The sequence below is a fragment of the Patagioenas fasciata genome, chromosome 6 (genome assembly GCF_037038585.1).
Source record: "Patagioenas fasciata isolate bPatFas1 chromosome 6, bPatFas1.hap1, whole genome shotgun sequence".
NCBI lineage: Eukaryota > Metazoa > Chordata > Aves > Columbiformes > Columbidae > Patagioenas > Patagioenas fasciata.
The window spans coordinates 14,015,257-14,037,388 of record NC_092525.1 but is presented as its reverse complement, the minus strand read 5'-3'; the positions used below and the strand labels follow the sequence as shown (position 1 = coordinate 14,037,388).

General features: G+C 44.0%; 1 protein-coding gene across 4 annotated transcripts in view; it reads right to left on the bottom strand.

Annotated features, from left to right (window-relative positions):
* RASAL2 (RAS protein activator like 2) overlaps window positions 1-20,166 on the bottom strand; it is a 180,405-nt gene extending 160,239 nt beyond the window's left edge. For 2 of the 4 annotated variants that reach the window (XM_065842749.2, XM_065842751.2), the window contains exon 1: window positions 19,341-19,574. In XM_065842749.2, coding sequence (XP_065698821.2) covers window positions 19,341-19,509 — 169 coding nt within the window. In that variant the 5' untranslated portion in view covers window positions 19,510-19,574. Of the gene's footprint in view, window positions 1-19,340; window positions 19,576-19,946 lie in introns of those variants that run through there. The other 2 variants (XM_071809971.1, XM_071809972.1) reach the window with 2 other exon arrangements.
* Window positions 20,167-22,132: the final 1,966 nt, after the last annotated feature.

Here is a 22,132-nt window from a genome sequence, read left to right as displayed (position 1 = left end):
TGTCAAAATGGACAAATAAAGCTATGGTAAAGTCTAACCCAACCAACCAAGTTTGTTGAACAGAATCTGTACAATTTAGGCATGGCAGCAGATGCTGTGCATCTCCTTTCTATCACACTGTCAGTCTGCTCTCCAATTATGTATCTTTAAAAACAGACATGGGTGCTCGGATGCTTGCACAATTTCCAACAGGACGTTTTATTTTTCCACTGGAGAAAAAGCTTTGAGCACAGTAACAAAGCACTTTCTGCCTGTTTCTTGCTTCAGCATCACCCTGAGAACTTCAGCCTGGTGATAATAATAGCATCAGTGTCACTAAAGGCTTATAGTTTACAAGAGGAAAGACAACCCCATTTTTTTGTACGTAGATGTATTTGGAGTAAATGTGGAGGAAGCTGAGATATTGCAAGTTGAAACTGAGGACAGAAAAACCTGGAACGACTATGTATTGCATAGCTTAAAATATGCAAAAAATGTTGCTTCCTAATGGTCAATTTTCTAATCCAAGCAATGAAGACAGAAGTCGTCACTGGTACTTCTCCACATCAGAAAAAAAAAAGGCATCTAATTCCAATGGGAAATACATGTCAAAAAACACCGAAACAATATTTGAGATTAGGAAAAAATGAACATTTTTATAGGTATTGCAAAAAACAACTTTTAAAAGCATATTCTTCGACTCCACACCACAGCCACCAAGGCACCTACCAGCATCCAGAGGGATGGAGCCAACGGGCAGCGGCTGCTTCCTACCCCAGCCATTAGGAAACCAGGCAGGTTTAAAAGGCTGTAATGTTTGTATGCACTTCTGCTTTCACTGCTTTTATATGGCAAAATTACAACTCAAATAAAATGAAAAAAATGATGACAGCTCAAGTTTAGCAAAACAATCTTCTAAACCTGCTTTCATCACATCTCCTCACTTAATGGTTGGTGTGACGTGCCAGAAGGGAGATTCTTCATGTAATTATTGTGTCTCCTGCTGCTTTGTCTTCCTCATAAACACTTAAAAAAAACCCCATAGAACTGCTTAAAATGCAAGCACAAAAAGCATTTCATCTCCACAGCAAAACCTGTTTCTTCTGGTTGTATCAGTATTTTCATGAGAGGTTCTTTTAGCTGCTCCCTTCCAACTTTGCTGCTTGTATCCATGTTGATTTTGAAACACTTTTAAATTGCGTACCGGGTCACAGGCTTAAGGGTTGCTATTTTTCCTCCTACTTTTTCAAAAGTTTCTTAAAACTTAGAAATGTTTTTATTTTCCTGCAGCAATGAACCTGTTCCTCTTTGCATCAGACTGGAATTCCAAAGGCCTTTTGTTTCCTTCCTCATTTGCACACAATCCTCCACCCCCCTTTTTTTTTTAAATAGTGCAGTTCTGGGAATACATAATTTCCTAACAAGCTACCACCAAAAAGCTTAAAGACAGAAATATGATTGTCATTTACTAGCAGCCAAGCAGAAACTTCAAAAACAGAAAAAGAGGAAAAAAATAATAATCAAAAGCATATCTAGATTTTACTGTCTATCCTCAGCACTAATGGATATAATCACTGCAATAATGTCATACATTTTATCCATGCTTTATTTCTATTACAGAGGTTTCGACAGTAGACTTTGACAGTTATTAAGTTATTCTTCTGCAGTTTTTTCAGGTCAATAAATTTAGCTACTGCACTTATTGCATCTCATTTTAAAAAATGTGTGTCCCAGCCAAGCCCATACAGCAGACAACAGGAGGGATGGGAGGTGAGGGAAAGCGAAGGTGGAAAAGAGATAGGTTAGGAAAAAGATCAGTCTACATACTAGAATTCATAAGTCGATATTTTGCTGGGAGATGTTAATATGATTTCGAATGCTCCCCCATCCTTCCCATAGGCAGCTTTCCAAATCCCTAACCCGAGTGTGGCGTCTCCTCTACTCGCTGACAACCAGCGTGGTGGAGCGTGAGACGCAAAAAAGACACTCGAGGCAAGATGACAAATATCCGGAGCTACCGATGGGAAAGAAACTCAGGCAGCAGGAGCGTTGAAAGAGCTGGGGTAATCATGGGCAGCATACAGAACAGAAAATTGTTGTGGAAAACTCAGCCAGTAACTAAGAGAGGGCTTGGATGCAAAGGAAGGTCCCAGGGGATGTGTGTTATGAACATGCCCACATTGGTGCAGTATTTTTTGGACATTTCTAGAGAGTTGCTCACAAACTGCGAGTGAGGAAAAGCAAAAGCGGAATACTGAGCTGCAAGACTACACCCAGGTGGTGTAACAACCTGAAGCTTCACCGGCTTCTAAGCATCTGGAAGTAGTTTTGGTTTCTCAGCAGATCCCTCATTTCTACCCATTTCTGCACTTTAAGTGTCCTGCTCCTCCGTTCTAGATTCCCCCAACCTTCCAGTTACAGCAGTCAGCAAAACTTACATATTTACTTCTAACTGTAGGCAAATAAAAAACATACCAAACAAAACCCTACACAGTGCAAGCCTTGTTTTTCGAGGTGTTGGATGATGGCTACAGCAAGTTATGGGTCAGACCCTTGAAAGATTTAAACAGAATAAGATGTGATTTTTTTTTTTTCGTTTACTATCAAATAAAATTAGAAAAAAAAGTCTCAATATTCCCCAAGAATTTTGTGGAAACATCCCAAATGCAGCAAGAGAAACTGCTGAAGCAGCATAAGCTGCAACATTCATTTAAACTGGAAATAGATACAAGAGTTCTTGTAAACAGACCACGCGTAGATGATGGGGATAAAGGTTGCTACGAAAGACCAGATATTATAACTTATTGAAATATTCAGCTGCTGAGGATACAAGGGAAGGAAAAGACATTATTAAAATATTTATTATGGTAATACATAGAAATTAATTTGAAAAAAAATCAGCTCCCACTAGACAAGCCTTATAATGAGTTTATAGCCTGAACACTGATGCTTTGTCAGATTGAGCATAATTCACTTCCTTTGTATTTTATGATGTGATGTAGCTACATGCTAATTTTTTCTTCTTTAAGAGACATCTCCTTCAATATTTTATTACCAGACAAATAAGGCTAAGAGGCAGAAGTGCCAGCCTTTGAAAGGCAACAGGATTTAAAAATGAACTGAGGGGCAAAAATGTCCAGTTATCTGTTAATACAAGGCTTTGTTTTCAAGAAAGTTAATGTCATTTTACAGCTTAGAACTTGCTAGCGTTGGGTTACAGAGATAACAGGATTTAGATGATCATGACAACTTCTAAAATACCACATCACTATTACTAAATTTTACTTGTCCTGTAGACAAGTCAAAGCAATTTTCTACTTGTCAAAGGTGATAAATCAGTTGTCTGCTGGCACCGAGAGGTAGATTTGTCAAAGCCCCCTTAAAGTACTTGGGTCTCTGCTTCCAGGCTGCCTGTGGACGCCCGAGAGCCGAGTAACACAATAGAATAAGGGAGGGATTAGGAAGAGTTCAGATTCTTAGGGCTGCTGCCCATTTCCCCAGCTTTCTTGGCATTTTTCTTTCTGCTTTACCACTGAAGTGGGTGTGCAGCATCCAGCTGCTGGGTTTCATTCTAGCACATCACCCACAGAATTCCACTGAAAAGCAGAACAGTTAAAAAACCCCAAACCACGCACTGCAGTTGAAAACACATAATTTTCCTTTCTATTACCAACTTCTCTCTCCTTCAAGTGGCACACCTTAGGAAAGATGAAATTAAACTCCGTTTCTTCTACCCACTCTATTTGCCACTACAAGGTACTCAAAAGAAATAACTGGTATTTGAAGTGAGGGGGAAAAAAGTAACAGAAAGATGTGTGAATGGAAGCACATACCTTATGCCTACCAGCCAGAAAAAACATCTATTTACTTACAAGAAAGGTGGAAATGTTCCAGTGAAATACTTGAAGCACTGATGTTAAATCAGGTTGACAGGACATACAACGCAAATTACTCCCTTTTTAGCCCTTCCTTCACAAAATGGATTAAAATTACGTTAATATGCTGTTTGGCCTGTACTTCTAAACCAGACGAAATTGTGCTTAAGAGCCCATGCAGGTGCACTTCAGACAAAGACTAATTTGGAAAAATAACTAGCTAGAGATAAAACACATGAGAAATTAGAAAGTGCAGAAGAATAAATGTTTTTTCCTACTACCCTCACAAGTAACATCACTTTGGCACAGTGCTTCTCCAGCAGCAATTCCCCCGTGATCTGCAGCAACCTCCCAACGCACTCGATCCAAAGACCAGACAAATGCAAATAGCAGCTCACATTTAACCAGCAGATATGAAGAGATGAGAAGCCTCGAAGTGAAGCCCAGAGGCAGCATTTCAAGTTGCATCCTTCCCCAAGCAAGCCAGTCCATGGTGAGGCCTCTCTGGCCACCACGAAGACCTTTCGCATGGACTTTGGAACAGCAAGGTGAGTCCTGGAGTTGAGTTTGGCCTCCAAGGCTTGTTCTGCTCCATCTCAGGACACTGCAGCTAGTGCTTCTGGCAGGTCCATCGATTGCTGTAAAGCTCAAAGAATTAGCAGAAGCATCAAGAAATTGGTTTTTTATCTTGCCGTATAAAACGTGGGCTGCTTCACAACAAATAAAAGGCATGTCCCTACTCATGAGCCTGTTCTTCCTTGGAAAACTTGAAAAGAATAAGTTTTTGCATTTTATTTTCTCTCTCTCAGCAAGGAATGCCAAAGAGCTTGCAGGTTTGCTGTGGAGGATTAGCACCAGTTCTGCTGTATCCTAAGATCGCATCTGTACCATTCCTCTACATTTCCACACTAAATCCTCAAGCTAGAAAGACATCATCAGACATTTTTACATCCCTTGGCCAGCAACGTAGCTCATACTTATTCCCAAGCTGTTTGAAAGCACGTCCTTCCTCCTGCATATTACTCTCAACACACAAAAAGTGAGGAAAAAAGACATTTCTGACCTCTGACAAAGCCTGAATAGATCACCCAGCAGTGACACGCAATTCACTGCATCCCCATTTATCCGGGGGGCTGAATCAGAGCTGTCTTTTTTCCCCACTGTAGGGAGGGAGGGTGGAAATGATGACAATCTGGTTTAGAAGCTACAAGATGAACTAAGACGTTTGGTATTAGCCTAACGCAGGCACAACTCTAATTCTAATAAAGCCATTTATTCGAGCCGTTAAGTGCAGTTGTTCTTCCCCTGTCTCGCCACCCACACCGTCCTGAGAGTAGCAAGAATGAAACCAAGGGGTGAGGCAGAGAAATCAAGTGGGAAAATGAAATAAATCATCTGGAAAACAGCTGGCTGGTAAAAATGGTCAGCCCTTAGGCTGGAGAGCTACTCTAGATCCTGCTGGGTTACATCACCATTAACTTGAATCTAATTGCCATCTGGGTAAGCAAGCTACATTTTAAAAAACACATGTAAATTAAACTGCAGTTGTTTCCAAAGATAAGCTGTCACTGGAATAATACTCTTGCCAGAGAATCCGGGCCAGGGTTGCTCAAAGTCTTTAGAGGCAAACAGGTTTTCTTCCCTAGAAGTACTGAGATTTCTTCAGAAACATTCATTGAGGATTTCCTCCTGGCCTGAATAATTCATGTGCCTTTATACTCCTAACATTAGAGAGACACAATTGTGAACAGAACAGGAGACAACTCTTCAATTTTCAAAGTTGCTTCTAATTCAGGCTGCATCTGTACTATTAAGGCAGGGGGAAGAAGAATCATACCAGCCACTTGCTTCCCACTGTTGTCAAATGAAAACTGAGCAGAGCACAGAGCCAGCCAGTATCTCTTTCAATCCCGAGCCAAAAGCATTCAGATTGCAATATGGGTTTGAAGAATACAAAAGGAGGGAAAAAATGCAGAGGAATAATACCCACGATGGCTCATCAGAATATTAAGGAGATTGCAGATTGTCAGAGCTCTGGAATCAGATGCTGATAATTCATGAGAGCTCCTGCTCAGCTTCCAAGCAATAAGATGCATCTGCATGTGTCGGGGAACAGATTTGCATTTGTTGTTTCCTATCTGCTGATAAAGGGTAAAATTAAAAAAAAAAAAAAGTATAAAACTTAGTAGTTTCCCCTCATGGGTGCCAATGTTTCACCCACCCTGCTGGAAATTTCAACCGGAGAAAGAGAACAGCCTAAAAAACTGCAAACCACTAAAAAGTCTTTCACATGCCATGGCTCTGGACTAGCACAGCCTCCGTAGCCAGCTGCCTTCCAACAAAAACAGCAGCGCCTCCCTTTCACCCACTGCCCTGCTGGCAAGAAACGTGGAGAAGTAGCTGGTCTGTTCAGCAACCTACTGGGCAACACGGCGTGCAGCTGGTATTTACAGCCTCTGCAGAATTCTTCATTTTCTCACCAATCGCATGCGGCTCATTTAACCGCAGAGTCCTGGTCATGCTCAGTCCAATGCCCTAGGCAAGCCTTTTGAGGCAAACGACTCAAATACAGCTACTTTTAGCTACATTTTTAGCCCCTGGGACTCTTCCTTTTACAAGCACACCTCCACCTTGTGTTCATACCAGCACACATGGCCGTGTCCAGTTAAACCTGGTACAAGGCAACAAGGAAGGGAGTGAGGATTATTGTTTATAACAGCGGGCTACAAGAAGAGCTTTCTCCTCCCATGCCTTCCTACCTGCACCACCAGTGAACATCTCTTGTTGGTTTAAGTTCTTCATTCATCTTCTGCTAAAGGTTTTCCTAAAAGGGTCAGAGGCACCACACACCCCGCACCAGTGAAGACAAGTTCATCTCCAGATCCTAGTGGGAGCTGAATGTCACCTCCGTTCAAATTCCTTTGATGTTTATTCACACACACACAAAAGCTTTTTCCCCTTGTGGTTTTCTTTGCTGTTTCAATCCACAACTGAGCAGTTACAATTAATAGCATGCTTATTTTATCATAGAAAGAAAGATCTGGCTACTCTTTCCTGGAAACCAAAAAGCCATCAAGGTTCCAGGAAAAGGACTGGTGTGGATTTTTTCTTTAGGGTAAACCAGTGTTTATACCAACACAACACCCACGTGGTGGGTAGGAGGAAGCAGCAAGTTTTATGATGATTACAAACGCTAAGCTATGTCCACTTTGTGAAATTACAGAAGTGAATGATTCTTTTCCAATGATATGTAATACCTTGAGGTATTAATCCCCCCATAAAGCTTAGCTAAATGCTATATATCTACTGAAAACTGCACATCTGCATCACATTAACTGGTTTTTAAGTATCTCCACAAATAAGTAAGCACATACATCATGCCCCAGATACAAAGCAAAAGCACCACTAATTGAAGAGAGACAGAGCTAAACCTCAGACTGAATCACCACTAGTGGAAATTACAGAAAAAACCCCACCAGGAGCAATGCAAAGGAAGAATATCCCCAGATTGAGTAAAAGGAGAAAGATCTGGGATGTTCCTGAAGTAATAAGCACATGACATGCTGCCGGCCCCTTGCAAGGACACGAGGCAAACGCGATGCCCTTAGAGTCACAGGGCTGACCCATTCAGTCATGAGTAATGAGAGCTCCAAGGAAATAGAGGCATTTCCTTCCCTAATTCTCCAAACACCCACCTCCTGGGTCTCAGAATGATTAGCAACAGAGCTTAGGGAGGAAAGTACCTAAGAGTCAGTGGCGTCATCTATCCTGGGTGTAAGTGGAAGGCCACCCCATCAGTCAGGTCCAAGTTTTCATGTCCCAGTATTAAGAACTGGCTAGTAAGCTTCCAGCGTTTCTCATGAAAGGCACTTCCTTTTGGAAAGGAATGAAAAAAGAAGACAACCTTAAAGCAGTGAACACAAAGTAGGTCACCAAGAAGCCACATCAATAAAGCCTGGAAACAAAACAGGGAGGGATACTGTGTCAGCTACAAAAACGAGTGGTTATTATAAATGGACATCAAAAGTACAGCTAGAACATTTCACCTGGTAAGCCATTTCATGGATGAAATATAAATACAGAGTGATACACTATAGCTTTCCCTTCGTAAGTCGCCTGCAAAGCTGCTATAGTTTTAAATATAATTGCATGCTTTTTAGACCTAACTCAGGATAACCGTTCTAAACTCCATCAACAACAACAGCAATCTTGACAGCAAAGATTTACGCTATTGGATATCCACCCCCAAACGTCCCCCTCTCGCCACAGTTTCAATTTAAGATTCATCCCGAAGTTCTCTTGGAGCCATCTAGGTACAGATTGATCTGTCAGCAGATGTGAGGCTTGTGTTCTACAACTGGTTGGATACAGCAGCCAGGACAGGCCATGATCTGGACAGCATCTCGAGTGACCTCCTACCTGAGGTCACCACCCTGAACGCACGGAAAACCACGGCCCATCAGTCCATTCTTACCTTCCTAAAATGTTAGTGAAATGCCACAGCTAATGTAACCCACAATCACAGCAAGTTGTTTCTCAGCAAGGAAGAAGTAGGTCTATTTAATTCTTGACACCTGTTTATACACCACCTACCTATTCATATGGGAAACTACCTGAGCTCTCCTTAGAGCACCTGCTGTGTCCTGAGCTGGTCTGGTTTCAAACCCATTAGGAGAGAGATGGAGCACTGCAAGGAAAACAGTTACTATCTCTTGGTAATAACACCTATTGCATTGCACATTCTCCACATAAACAGGTCTTATTATATTTTAAGAAAATATATTTAAGTCAGAATATAGGACTAAGGAGATAGCCTCCTTCTCTTTGCTTATGGATAATTTACAATTGCTCAATGGCTCATATCTGTAAAAACTATATATGATTGGCTGCCTCCTCCTTCCAAGCATCAGGTTAAAAGTGCTGAGAGTGCTATTAAAACCAAATTACCTAAAATGTACAACTGGAGATGAATAAAGCCAGTATCCAGTAAACTTTGAGATACCAGGCTTCAGGTGAATGCTGCTCTTACATTAAACATACATTTCCCATTGATAGCTGCACTGCATTTTCAGGGACTTTTCTATTTTTACCCTTTTCTATTTTTTAAACACAGAAAAAGCAATGTGTTCTGACAAAGAAACAGCAGGAAGCAAGTTCTGCCAGTATAAAGATTAATGCCTTTTCATAGCACTTAGATGTTTAACTCTTATTACTGCATTCCTCTCATTTTTTTTTTTCCACCAAAGTTTCAGACACATTTACGTTTTTAAAGCACAGGGCTAGAATAAAAAAAATACTTATTTCCTTCTTATTATCCTTCCTTTCTGCTATACATTCATCATTTTGGTGAATAGAGGCTGTTTACTTCAGATTCCTGACTTCCCTAAAACGCTTGACTTCTGTCTCTACAGCTTGTCCAGGCTGACCGAAAAAAAAGAGGCTTTCTTCCTTAATTTGATGTAATGGTTATAATGATTTGTTGGTTATAAATTGAGAAATTAGCAACCACTGGAATCAAAATGAGGACAGTTGAGTTTGAAATGGTCTCTGTTCACGCTGCTCTGCCACTGCTTACAGAAAACTGACATCAACATTTATGGCAAGACCATAAAACAGTTTTGCTACCTTACTATATGGGATATAAAACTCATTACCTCCAAAGAATTTAGGCTATCTGAAAACTTGAGTGAGCAAGGCCTTAGCTAATGCAAGGAGTTAAGGAAGCACCCCATGAAATCCATTCCACGGGGGGATCAATCACCCTACACCTCACCGACATCCCGAGCAAGTCACCCAATGAGCCTATGCCATCCAAAAGATAAATCTTCTTAAATCAGGCTTAAAAGGATATTGATTTTTTAAATTATTATTACATTTATTATTAAATATTATATCTTTAAACACCACACCTACTTCTGTTTTGGTGATACCGCTCCATTCCTAATGATTTCTTATTTCCCAAGAGACCTATCAACCACCCACCATCCTGAACACAAAGACGGAAAATACTTTACAGAAATGTACATCAAAATAGCAAACACTCAGTATTATTTGATGAGGAAGTTTAATGATTTCCTAGCAAGCGTGAGCACAATGTGCTTCTGATGCGTGATGTACGTGTCCCAGTATACTCAAGCAAGCTAGGAAACCCAGCAAAGGCAGCAGCTTGGCTGTACAGCCTGAGGTATAACATCTTCATGTAAATAAACATATTTTCAGGAAGTTTTTCATCTCTTTTTATAGTGCCTGCTCTGCTCTATACTCCTGCACATCAAGATAAAATACCTACAATGGAAAACTACTATGGATCAGTCAATTCTCCCGGCAAAGCCAAGAAAACATAAAAGCGTTACCCAGTGGCACAGGGTCACAGAGCCCATGGAAAGGATGTCAGAGCTTCAGATGGTATAATAATTTCTCTATGGTTTTCCAGTCCCAATCTGAGATATGTTTTCCTCCCACATTCTACAGAGAAGAGTTACCTAGTTGGAAATAATGATGTAGTCAAACACCTGGTCCTGTCCACAATGTAAGAGAAGTTAATCAGTGCCAGCTACCCAAACTCCTCCATACCAGCAGTCCAGCCTGCTATCACTGTAACGAGACAAGTTTATGACATTTTAAAGGTCAACAAAACTATATCTTTGGGAAACAAACAAACAAACAAACAAAAAGGAGTCAGCAGACATAACCACCTGAATGAAAGGTCTCCCTCTGAGAGCATCTTGCCCCACTGACCTGCAGATCTGACAGCTAATAGGGGATTTAAGAGGATTATTAATAGCCTCAAGAGGATCCAAGCAAAGTAGCAGGCTTAAAGGTATCCCAAATGTGAAGCAGAACAACTCAAAGTATGCAAGCAAAGCACCGTAGAGGTCTCGGGAGATCTGACTTCTGCTGCCAAGCTTCTTGTATGTCCTTGGGCAAGTTATCTGACCTACTTGTGCCTCGTTTCTTCACGTTCCCAGCTCACAGCAGCGCTCTCCAATAAAACCGTTAATGCTTTGGACGCACTCGCATCGCAAGGCGATGAATGGGCCAAGTCAGTGAAACTGATCCCTCTGTCTTCTACCCCAATGGGCAGCACGGGAATTGCTAATAAAGCCATCAGCATTTGCCATGACGAAATGGTACACAAAACTGAAGCAAAGCAATCATTTAATTCCTTAAAGAGATTCCAAGGCTGGATTCAGCCCTCCCAGCCACTGCCTGAAATCCCTGGCGCTATACGCTGTGCTGACTGGTGCAGCACCTGCAGCCTGTCCTGCAGAGATGGGTATCAGTGCACTAAAGTCAGCTAAATGAGGGTATGAATTACCTCTGCTTATCTCAAGCCAAGTCGCTGACTCAAGTAATGAGAAACCAAAGCAAGCAAGCGGGTTTTTAACTCTATCTGCCACACAAGTACCAACCACGGCAACGAAATCCCTCCAGAAGTACCAATCCCACCCGTATTTCCTCCAAACCCTCGCTGGCAAAAAGGGATGTGTTTCCTAAGAGGAAAAACACAGTTATACTGTTATATTCCATGAAGTCACTTTAAGCCCTTCCGTGAAGAACACCCCAAAAACTGAATATGACATACATTTCTAGGCTGTCCTATTTACTCAGCCTAAACTCAGACGCTGCTGGTTTAGCATTGGGGAACATCAGACCTCCTGCAAGAGGGTCTGGAGATATGAAGGATGCAAGTTGTCTCAGGGCCACCCAGGGACAGCTCAAAGCCCTGCAGATCCTGTGCTAAAAGCATATCCTCCCTTTCCTTCTCACTTCCACCCCACTAAATACCTTGCAGCTGATGAAAATTATTAATCTAGAGGTGCTGCACGCAGGCAACGCTAACCACTTCTCATCCGGTGAGATAACCCAGTGCTGGCCAACCCAAAAGTGCTCTGCTGGCCACCAGGCCTGTGCAAAACCATTGCCAGGCAGAGATGGGGCAGTGCAGCTCCAAACCTGCATTCCTCAAGCATGAAGCTTTGTCTAGAACACTGCTAAATTGTCTTTTGCTTGTTCATGCCAGAAATAAAAAACCCTAAAAACAGTCCTGGCACAAAACCTCTTCTCTCCAAGCCCTGGATCACGATGGTGGGCATTCAATGTTTGTCATAGATGGATAAAATCTATGCTAAATGTTTCTTCCTAATTAGTTTTTCTTTGTCATAATCTTCATGTCAAAATCCAAGTTCTCATCCTCTTTCCCAATATCCTGCCTCCCAGTACCTTGCTTAAATTCCCTGGTACCTAGGGTACAGAAAGCTCTCTCAGAATTAATGCTACAGCATCTACGGTCTATCCAAAAGTCTATTCTGCTTTTTGTTATGCCATCCAGATTGAGAACAAGACCGAGGCAAAGAGGTTCTGCAGAATCATTTGGACTGTTACACAAAAGCCTAACATTGGGAGGGGTTAAGTCTCAGAGATGGGTGATCATTTTTAGTCACAGGTTCCTAAACACTTTTCCTCCTCTCATCACAGCACTGATCTCCATATAATCCTCCTTCCACTTCCAAACACATTTGCGATTTTTCATCTTTGCTATTTCCTTTCTTCTCCGGTCCAAAGGGCAAGCAAAGCACCCTCTGTCTGTAAAACCCCAAAAGCATCTACAGCGCAGGACTGTGTAAATAAAATGAATTATCTTAACACATAAAAAACCAGGGCATTTTCAATTAAGCCACTAACGTCCAAGAATGCAGACACAGCACTACAGGAGGGGAAAAGGTGCCTGCAAGTTTTAATCAAGCCAGAAACCAAGAGAGAAGCAGATGCATTCTTATGCAAATCGACACCAGACCCATTGCACATCTGCTGAAATGGGTGTCGCTTTCCCACAGTTTGCAGAATTAATGTGTTTAACTAAGTGCCTGCCAGTGCTTGCAGTATAAGAGCTAATTTTTAATGGGGTATTCCCAGCTGTTAAAAAAAAAAATCCCTTTAGATAATAAGGGATCTAAATCCAGGACTTGGTTTTACATTTACTTAAGTGCAAAGACCCCCTTCACCTCCAAGAGCTCATTACTTGCACTACTTCAACTTGCTTTATAATTAAAAATAATCCAAATTCTTGGAGAAGAGCCTTTCTACAGTTTAGTGACCTTTTGAAACCCCATTAAAGAGAATTAGCAAAGGTTATTCCCTCCTGATCACTTTCATAAAGGCTTTCTGAGATGAGGGGGTGTCAAAAAACACAAAGGACTCCATGAGAAGTTTACAAACCAAAGTGCAGTAAATTTTCTTTTCACTTGGTTACTTTCTTTGCAGACTCAAATTGTATTTCCATCATTACTATGTGCCTTTACAGAGGACTTCAAAAGAATTCAGAAGAGAACGTAACTCTGTGACCTTGGAGCGAAGAAGGCGTATATGCCAGAAAATGCTGAAATCTCAGCTATTTTTTTATAAAAATCTATAAATATGAGTTGAAAGGAACCCATGATCTCATAATAAGTCAATGGGTCACAGTTATGTTCCTCTTATCTTCTCTTTTTTTCCTATTGTTTGAAAATAGGAAACAGCACCACATGAAAATGTTCGGCCAGAGATAAATTGTGTGACTGAAATACAGGAGTCAGGAAAGTGGTGTTTTAAAATAATGTCATCCTCATTTTCCTCAGCACACTGTAGTATTGTTGATCCCTCCAAATATCTAAGTGACTTAATAAATTAGTAACCTAGGCAACATCTGCAACAACACAGCCAGCTGAAAGAACTCAGCTAAAAACTCTTTAAAAAAAAAATCCATTTAGTATAAGTCAATGTCAGTGTTCCTTGAAAAGAAGAAGGCAAACAGTTGTAACGTCAAAGGGCTAATGCTGCAATAAAATTGGGGAGTAAAGCAACCAAGAAGAAAACAGGCTATACCCAGCCCTCTTACACTCCAAATCACCACCGCAAACGCACCAGAAAGTCAGCAGAGATTCGGTAGCTGCGGTAGCACAGAGGACCCACAATTCACACTTAACACGCTTGTAAGAATCCTCCGCAGTCAAACAGAGCTGTCAGAGGAGCTGTCATACAGCAGGTGTGAGCAGATCACCTGTAAGAGCATCTTTTGATGTCCCCCGCTGCTGGCTGGCAAGGGAACGCCGTATCGCTGCCCACAGCACACTTGGCCTTTTTTCCATCTGTGGCAAATGCAGTCACTTAAAACCTCGCTTTTGATTAAACTCTGTCTTTTACAATGGGGCACCAGCTAGAAATCATTGTTATCTATCATCTTAACAAAATGAAAAGAAGCTTTATGCCTTCATTATTTAATATTTGTAACTAATAGGCTGCAGCTGTACCTGAAGGCCATGATAAGGTCGGATATCACTACAGTAGGCATTGTCCAAAAAGACAGAAAATACCATTTCCTGGCCCAACAAGGTTTATCTTCTCTTGCACCAACTTTCTAAGTGAGTTAAAAAGAAGGCTATTGATCAGAAGAGAAAGAAACGCTCATGAACACTGACCTTCTCTGCTCTCCAGCACGAGATGCCTGCACAGAGGTGCCATGCAGCTCTTCAGCTCCCTGCCAGCTTCCCAAGACTCTCACCTGCACCTTCAGCTTATCTCATGTTAAGTCCTTCCTTACAGTAAATTATCTCCTACAACAAATCACAGCTATGTACACACTCATAAATGCGGGAGTACACAAAATGTAGCCTATCTGCACTTATCTCAAGAAGGAGAAGAAAGCCCTCTATATCTCTAACAGCTGTCCCTCAACTATCAGACCGCCTCACCACTTCCATTTGTTACAAAGCTTTTTTGGTGGGGTTTTTTTTGGTATTAAAATCCACCCTTCCTACCTACCCTTTGTTATAAAGCTTCCAGACGACTTTTTACCTGAGTTTCTGGAGATGAGCGATAAGGCTCAGCAGCGGGGAGGACGCTGTTTCAGGCGTCCTTCAGCAGCTCCTGTCCCACCGCAATGAAGATGCCGCCACCTGGTGGGATCTCCACCAGTTTGGGTGGGGATCGGGTCCGGGCGGACAAGTTTAGACCCCAGGGAGGGGATGCTGACCCCTGGGAAGGGCTGTGGCTCACACTCACCATCTTCCCATGGACATCTCAGAAAAAGCTGGCTGGCAGCACAAGCATGGCTGGGAGGAGAGGATTTGCTGACAATGACAAGATGCTGGTTCATTAGCAAAGCCTGTTGGTGCTCATCCAAAGAAATATAGTTTGGAAATGGGTAATCTTTGCTCTTTCAGGTACAACTGCAAGCAGTGGAGGTAGGTAGCGAGCTACCTACAAAGCCGTAGCGAGGCAGGCTGTAAAGAACCAGAAAAGCACGAGAACAGAGTTGGAGTCACTGATACAAGAGTTCAGCAAGGTAGACAACGGATTGCTGAAATGGGAATTCGGGGTTTTGGACTGAATTTCACATGATTCAGATGCTTCTGCTCAGTACTTGAGCCACTGCTATTTTTTAAATCTCCACAGGACGCTATGTGCATTGCTGTGGCTTCAGTCCTGAGAACAAGTCTAACACTTTCAGAGGTCCAGTACTTAAAAGCCTGGAACTCAGGTCTGAGGCAGCCAGGAGACGTTTCTGTCTGGCTGCACAGGGTCAGGGGCTGTCTCTGGAGTCAGGGCCAGCAAAGCTCGGTCTGCAGATCAATACCCATGAAAAAGCACGGAGCGCTTCAAGCCTGTGTTTGAAGAGCCTTCCCTTTCTGCCAGGAGAAGAGGGGGGGCAGAGGCTGACTTGCAGTGAGGAATGGCTCCAGGCTGCCTGCGGGACTGGAGAACAAGGTGATGAAAATGTCCACGTCCCATCCCCACTAGAGTTCGTACAACTAATACCGGCTTTTTAGCACCGCTGCTAAAAGAGAAAGATATTTCCTAGTCCTGATAAGGCCCCAGAGCAGCAATGGCCATTCACAGGATTAGCATTCAAGAAAGAACAGCCTCTTCCCCGTTGTATTTTCTACTTATTTCAGCAACCCCTATTTTGAAATCAATCATTTTTAGCACAGGAGCATTTGCAGAGAGCTTAGAGCAGGCGCACCAGAAACTAACTCGATAGCCACTGTGACAGAAGTTTAAAACCTGTTTAGACACAGACTTTAAGTCAGGCAAAATCCGATTCTGCCCCCATCACACGCAACATTTAACACCAATGCTGCAATGCTGCCTGTATAATTCATTGCTCCAAAATCCATGGATGTTCAGTCAGCCACACCAGGCAATATAATTGCTCTGTTTTCACAGTTAGCACTGAGAATGCTGTAAATTCAGTTATTTCCCTGCCTCCTCCCTGCAAAATCTGTTTCAAAGAGCAAAGAAAAAGATCTTTAAACACTGGTGGACGCTTTCAAAAGTCAGTTATGCCTTTTACAGAGAAAGAAAAAATAAGTCATAGCATTAATCAGGCAGGTAATCTCTATCCTCTTACCCATTACACACATGCTATGAGCCTGAAATGAAGCCACCATGCAGAACACATGTTGATACATATTTTACAGAAACATTAGTTGTGTGTCAAAACTAGTTCTTGGAAACATCATCTAACAACACTCACATGATTTGTGTTTCACAAGCAATTAAACCTGTCATTCTGACAAGCAGATTTGCTGTTCCTGTTCACTATTCAAACATTGCGCTAGAGGAAACTGCTTACGTTACAAACTCTGTCCTTCTGAAAGGAAATGGTATTTCCATAGTTTGATAATGTCCTCACTAATTCAGTTAACCAGAAGCTGCCGAACCTCCAGAACACAGAATGAAAAAGCTACACTTGGAATACTGCAGCTGACGCAGGAAATGCAAAAATAGCCAGACTATGATTTAGATCTCGTAGTGAAGTCAGACGAGACCTCAGTGTCACACTGAAATCACATCCCAGACATTGCAAAGTCCCACTGTGCTCTCATCACTGTCATACTGCTGGCAAGCCACAGAGACCAGTAATGATGGCACTTTACTACTAAATTCTTTTCTCTTGTGCTTAAAAACTAAGTTTTACAGGCTCTGCAACCAGACCAGCTCCACTCATGCCAGTAATTACCTCCTTGGACAGAGTGTAGAACGCCAGTGCAAAACAAAGATGCACAGAAATAAACAGTTGTCTTTAAGTGCCTCCTTTACGTCCAAATAAGTGTTTCCACTACTTAAGACACTTTTCAGACAGTCACCTTTCCTTTGGCACAACCCCCCAACACAGAGGTCCATGTTCGTAAAGACAGGTGAAACTGAAATGCTATGACAACAAAAAACAAATTTCTTGCCATGCTAGAAAATGCTTCCCCACTTTTCATGTCAGATATTCCTTCCCTCCCCCAGCCATTCATGGTGAAATAATTAGTGTTAGTGTTCTCATTGTTTATCAGACAATACTGACAATAAGGCTAAGCTTTCTGCTCCTGTTTTCTTTTGCTAAGCTGCTGTGGTTCCTCAGACAACTGTGCAAGGCTTTACTTTTAATCCTATAAATAACACTTGTCACTCATGGGTTTGTAACCCATATTTAGTTGTGCACAAACATGGCACTGTTTCAGCTTGATTCACTGTCCACAAACTTCTCCAGATGTGTTCATGCAAGCAAAAAGCACTAACAAGCAGAGGAAATAAACAAATACTAGCTAATCCAATTGCAATTTCATAGGGAAGGAGAGAAGACACTAACACATCAGATTCTTTATGAGGGAGAGAGATAATGAGTGGTTTTTAAACACAGACTAGGAATAATTAGTTATTGTCCTTGGGCTACGAGATGTATTTCTACATGCTTGAAGTCCATGCTGATTTTTATAGCCTGTGAGCTCGCTGCTTGGTCACAGGGCATTTTTGCCCGTTTATCTACACGTTAGTGTCAGGCTACAAACACATCACAACATATGAGTGACTTTATCAACAAGCAATGTTTTTCACTGCGGCTAATTTTGAAACCACATTCCTGCTTCCACTTATACAAGACATAACCTTGGGTAACAACCTGGTGCCAGACATCCTCTTCTTAAGTACATTCTCATTTTACCTTTGGAAAGTATTCTAAACAAACAAACAATTTGAAGGCAATCTGCTTTTTACAGAGCTCCCCTTGACAACAGCAGATATTTTCTTTTTTAGAAGGCTGCATTTTATAGTCTCAGCATTAGGCTGAGAGTAACAAAAGAAAGTCGCCTAAGAATTAGCAGGCATGACACAGAGGAAATCACTAAAAATCCCAAACTTCTATTACAATTAATTGCCCTAAGTATAACTTTGCTCATTGATGCACCAGACAGAAAGCAGACAGACAACCTCATCCCACTGCACCAGCTTTTCAAGCTTCCAAAATAAACACAAAAGGTCTTTGAACAGACTGTGCTCTCCAGAAAACCTGCAGCCTGATCTTCCTCATTTGATATGTGCCAAGGCAAACGCTGGTGGTACTCACAGTAATTAGCCGTCATCAGCCAAGAAATCCAGCAGAGTTCTTGTAGATAACTTATTTATGTCATCTTTGTGTTTCGAGAATAATGCACCCAGCAACAGACCAATGATAGGGGTAACAGAGAACATTTACTTCTAGTTTTACAGGCCAGGGAAAACCTGGAGAATCTCTTTGGGATTCAGGGCAGCGGAGGAAGACAACAGAGAACCAGCAGCATGACAGGATCTGATCACAGAAACACAGAATGTCAGGGATTGGAAGGGACCTCTGCTGTGAAAGAGTACCAATAAAAGAAAGTGTTTCCACAGGTTCTCCATAATATGACACCACGGTAACATAGTAACTGGACACACCAACACCACAACTGCTGCCTTTTCAAGGGTGGACCATCAAATTTGTTACAGGAGGGAAAACAAGATATGTCTGCAGCGATCTTCGCTCTGCAACGTGGGAGTAATTATCGTTAGATTACCAAGACAAACAAGAGGGAAAGACAAGGAGAAGATAAAAGAGAATTTCCACTATTTAGGTGCTGATCGAGAGATTAAGCCTCACTGCATTTCAGCTGGGAGCCTAAACAAACCAGAGCCCGGTCACATAAATCAAGCTAATTTTAAAAGCTTACATACCAAGGAGAGTTTGAGACAGCAGGGGAAACAACACCGAGTCCTGCAGGCTGGCCAGACCACTGAAGATATTAACATCCTTTTTATAAATAATAAAGGTGCCAATTTCACACACACACACCCCCCCAATAAGTCTGGGGCGAGCAGGACCCAGGATATCAGCACCTCCCAGGCCTTTAGTGCCTCATTAATACTAATTAGAGCCCTGCGCGTGCATCCGCATCCTGTACTTGACTCCCAGCGACACAAAAGGGTCTCGATGCGGGTCCCGCCCGGTGCCATCGTCCGGGGATACCGGGGATGCGGAGCCCGGGCCGGGAACGCGGAGAGGGGTGTGGGGGGTAGGGAGACTCGGGGAACTGGGAGTTTTAGCAATGGGGGGGAGGGAAGGAGGAATAAAAAGTTCGGGCCGGGAAGTTTTCCGCCCCACTCCCAACCTGCCGCCGGCAACGGGCCCCGGCCCGCCCGCCCACCCGCCCGGCGCCCCCTCACCGTAGACGCGGACCCAGCCCTGCTGCTGGCACACCGACTCCAGCAGGACGCGGTCCAGCGAGCCGCCCGCCGCCGCCTCCAGCTCGTCCGAGCCCAGCTCCGGGTCCGCGAACGCCGTCTCCGCCGCCCAGGCCACCGGCTCGCCCGCCGCTGCGGGGGGCGCCTCCATGCTGAGGGAAGCGGGGGGACGGACGAGCCGCCGCCGCCCGCGCTGCGCCCCGGCCGCGCTTCGCCTCAGTGCGCGCCGCGGCGCGGCTCCATCCCTCCCTCCTCCCCCTCCCTTCCCCGCCCCTCGGCCCCACCGCCCCCCGCCCCCTGCGTCAGCGCCGGCGGAGGCGGCGGCCGCTGCCCGCCCGTCCCAGCGCCCGGCGGCGGCTCCTCCGCGCCCTCAGCCCGGCGGGCAGGCGCGAGCAGTGGCGAGCCGAGCGCCCGCGGCGGACGGGGCAGGCGGTGGACAGCGGGGCTCGGCCAGGCCCGAGTAATCGCCTGCCGAGGCGGCGAGCCAGGACCCCCCCCTGCTTTTGCCCTGAGGGAGATGGCGGGCGGCGCTGGGCGGCTCCGGCCCTTCCTCCCGGCCCCGCATCACCACCCGCGCCCCCTCCGTACCCAGAACCGCCTCGCCACGCGGGGCTCCTCGTTGTGGCCCCCGAGGGGTTCCTCCCGGCCGCCGGGGGCTTTTCCGCAGGGGTTCCCCCCCGGCAGGAGCCGGGGTGCCCGAGGGGCGGCTGCGAGTGGGGTTTGTGCCGTGGGAGAAGCATCCCCCCAAGAAGCAAAAACCCGGGGACAGCCGCTCTGGGGGTCCGTGGCACATGCGGCCCTTCCTCCGGCCTGCTGATAACGTGGCAACAGCGAGGCGGTGGTGGTTTTAGTCCGAAAAAGCACGGAATGGGGTTTCCCAGGTGCGGAGCTTTTGTCAGCGCTGCAGAGCGTTCAATCCTTCATGCGCTTACACAGCCCCTTTCTTTCAGGTGCCTGGGAATGAGATGTGCAGGAGAGAAAGGAGAGCAACTGGCTTCTTTATGTTTGTTCCATTTAGGAGGTTTACAGATTGTTTTCTTATAAAAGCCTGTTTAGTGCCCTCCCTGAGGACACCAGGTTTTCTTCTTCTATTTCGTTTTTATGAAATTCCCAGCGCTTCTTTAAAAATCCGGAATAAAATATCAGAATAAAGCGTACATCCCACAGTGTCTTTTAAATCACAGTATTGTAACTTGAATTTTCAGAGGGGGTGGGCAAAGGCATGCAGCTTTGCCTTGGGTTCATTCCCTGGTATCTCCTGGTCTGGGCTTATGCCTGTCCATGATCAATACGAACTCGGTAAATTCATCCAAGCGTGTAGATTCGGTGATTATCTCCATGGTGCACTGAGGATTTAGCAAATTGACCACGTCCTCAACATTTCTCACTGAAATCTAAAGCTTAGCATGGGCGTTGTCTAAGGGCTCATCTCCGTGCACAACTTCATAGCATAAAGGGGCTGACAATATTTTCTTTATTGAAATAGCTGTTGAATTAGCATGGACCTGCAGCATTTATACTGCCGTAAAGCTGCTTTGAACTGGATTCAGCTTCTCCACTTTCTAACCGTGCTCTGTGTCATCCTGTTTTATTTTGCTCCACAGCAGAATAAGAGGGTTCACACAGTGAGTTACTGCTGAAGAGCAGGACTTTCCCTCTGAAGGGGCCGTAACTCCAAGCTCTGCAGGTTGCAATCAGCTACCTGAACCTAAAAGTTTGTTGTAAGAATTCCCAGAAGTTCATCTTGGGAGCTGAGAATTTACAAAGTGGCAGTGAATGATGCCCTCCTGATCCAACTGGATTAATCCTCACACTGCTATAGATGTGACCAGAATTTAAGGTGTAGTAACTAACTCAATGGAGGAAAAAAAACCCGCCCTGCTGGCTCTATGATTAATTGATGAAACCTTGTTTCCTGTGGGTTTCTGTCTCATGGTTGACTGAGAGCTTGCCCTGAATCTCGCCCTACAACTGGGTCATTCTCCACCCAGTTGGGACCCCGGTTTTCTGAATCGGGATGAGTTTGCGTTGCAGTTTCTCCCATTGTATAGTGGGAATGTGCGCCCTGCTGCCATTTCCAAGCTGGGTTTGAAAACAAAGAAACCTCCTTCTTCAAAATGCTCAGTTGTTTTGCAACCAGAAGCACCGGTGTAGCCCAGTTTCCTGCGGATTCACATCTCAGAGTAGATCCCCCGGTGTCTAGCCAAGGGTGGACACCCTCTGTGGAGAGGCTTGCAGGACCTCTCTGCTTTGTCTTGCTGCCAATTTTCATTATTCCTGCAGGGATTTAATTAGCTCTTGGACCTTTATCCCTCTGTTTGTTTTGTTTGAAACAGAGCAGCAGGTTCAACGCTTCCTGAGGTTGTAGGAGGTGAAACGCAGGATCAGGGGGGGAAAAAAAAGAGAGATCCTGTGAGCTTGATGGTGTCAGCATCAATTCTTTGGGAAATAAGAATTTTTAAATTACCCCTATAACTGAGAAGAGTTAAATCAGGCTGAAATCTGGCGAGGACTTGTCATGGGTTGATCCTACATGGTTCTGCACAGAAGCAGCACAGCTGGGACACCCAGTAACCTCTCCTGGCTCCTTCCCACCCCAAGACATGTTCTGCATTACGGTTCCCACAGGACTGAGAGCTGACGGCGTGCGGGCTACTCCTTCCAGAGCGGACATCTGCATAAATTGCCATAATAATACTGTAAAGCAGCAGGAAAACCCATTTTTTCCTCCTACATTCTCTCTACCCCTGCTCATTCCCACTGCTGCTGATAAT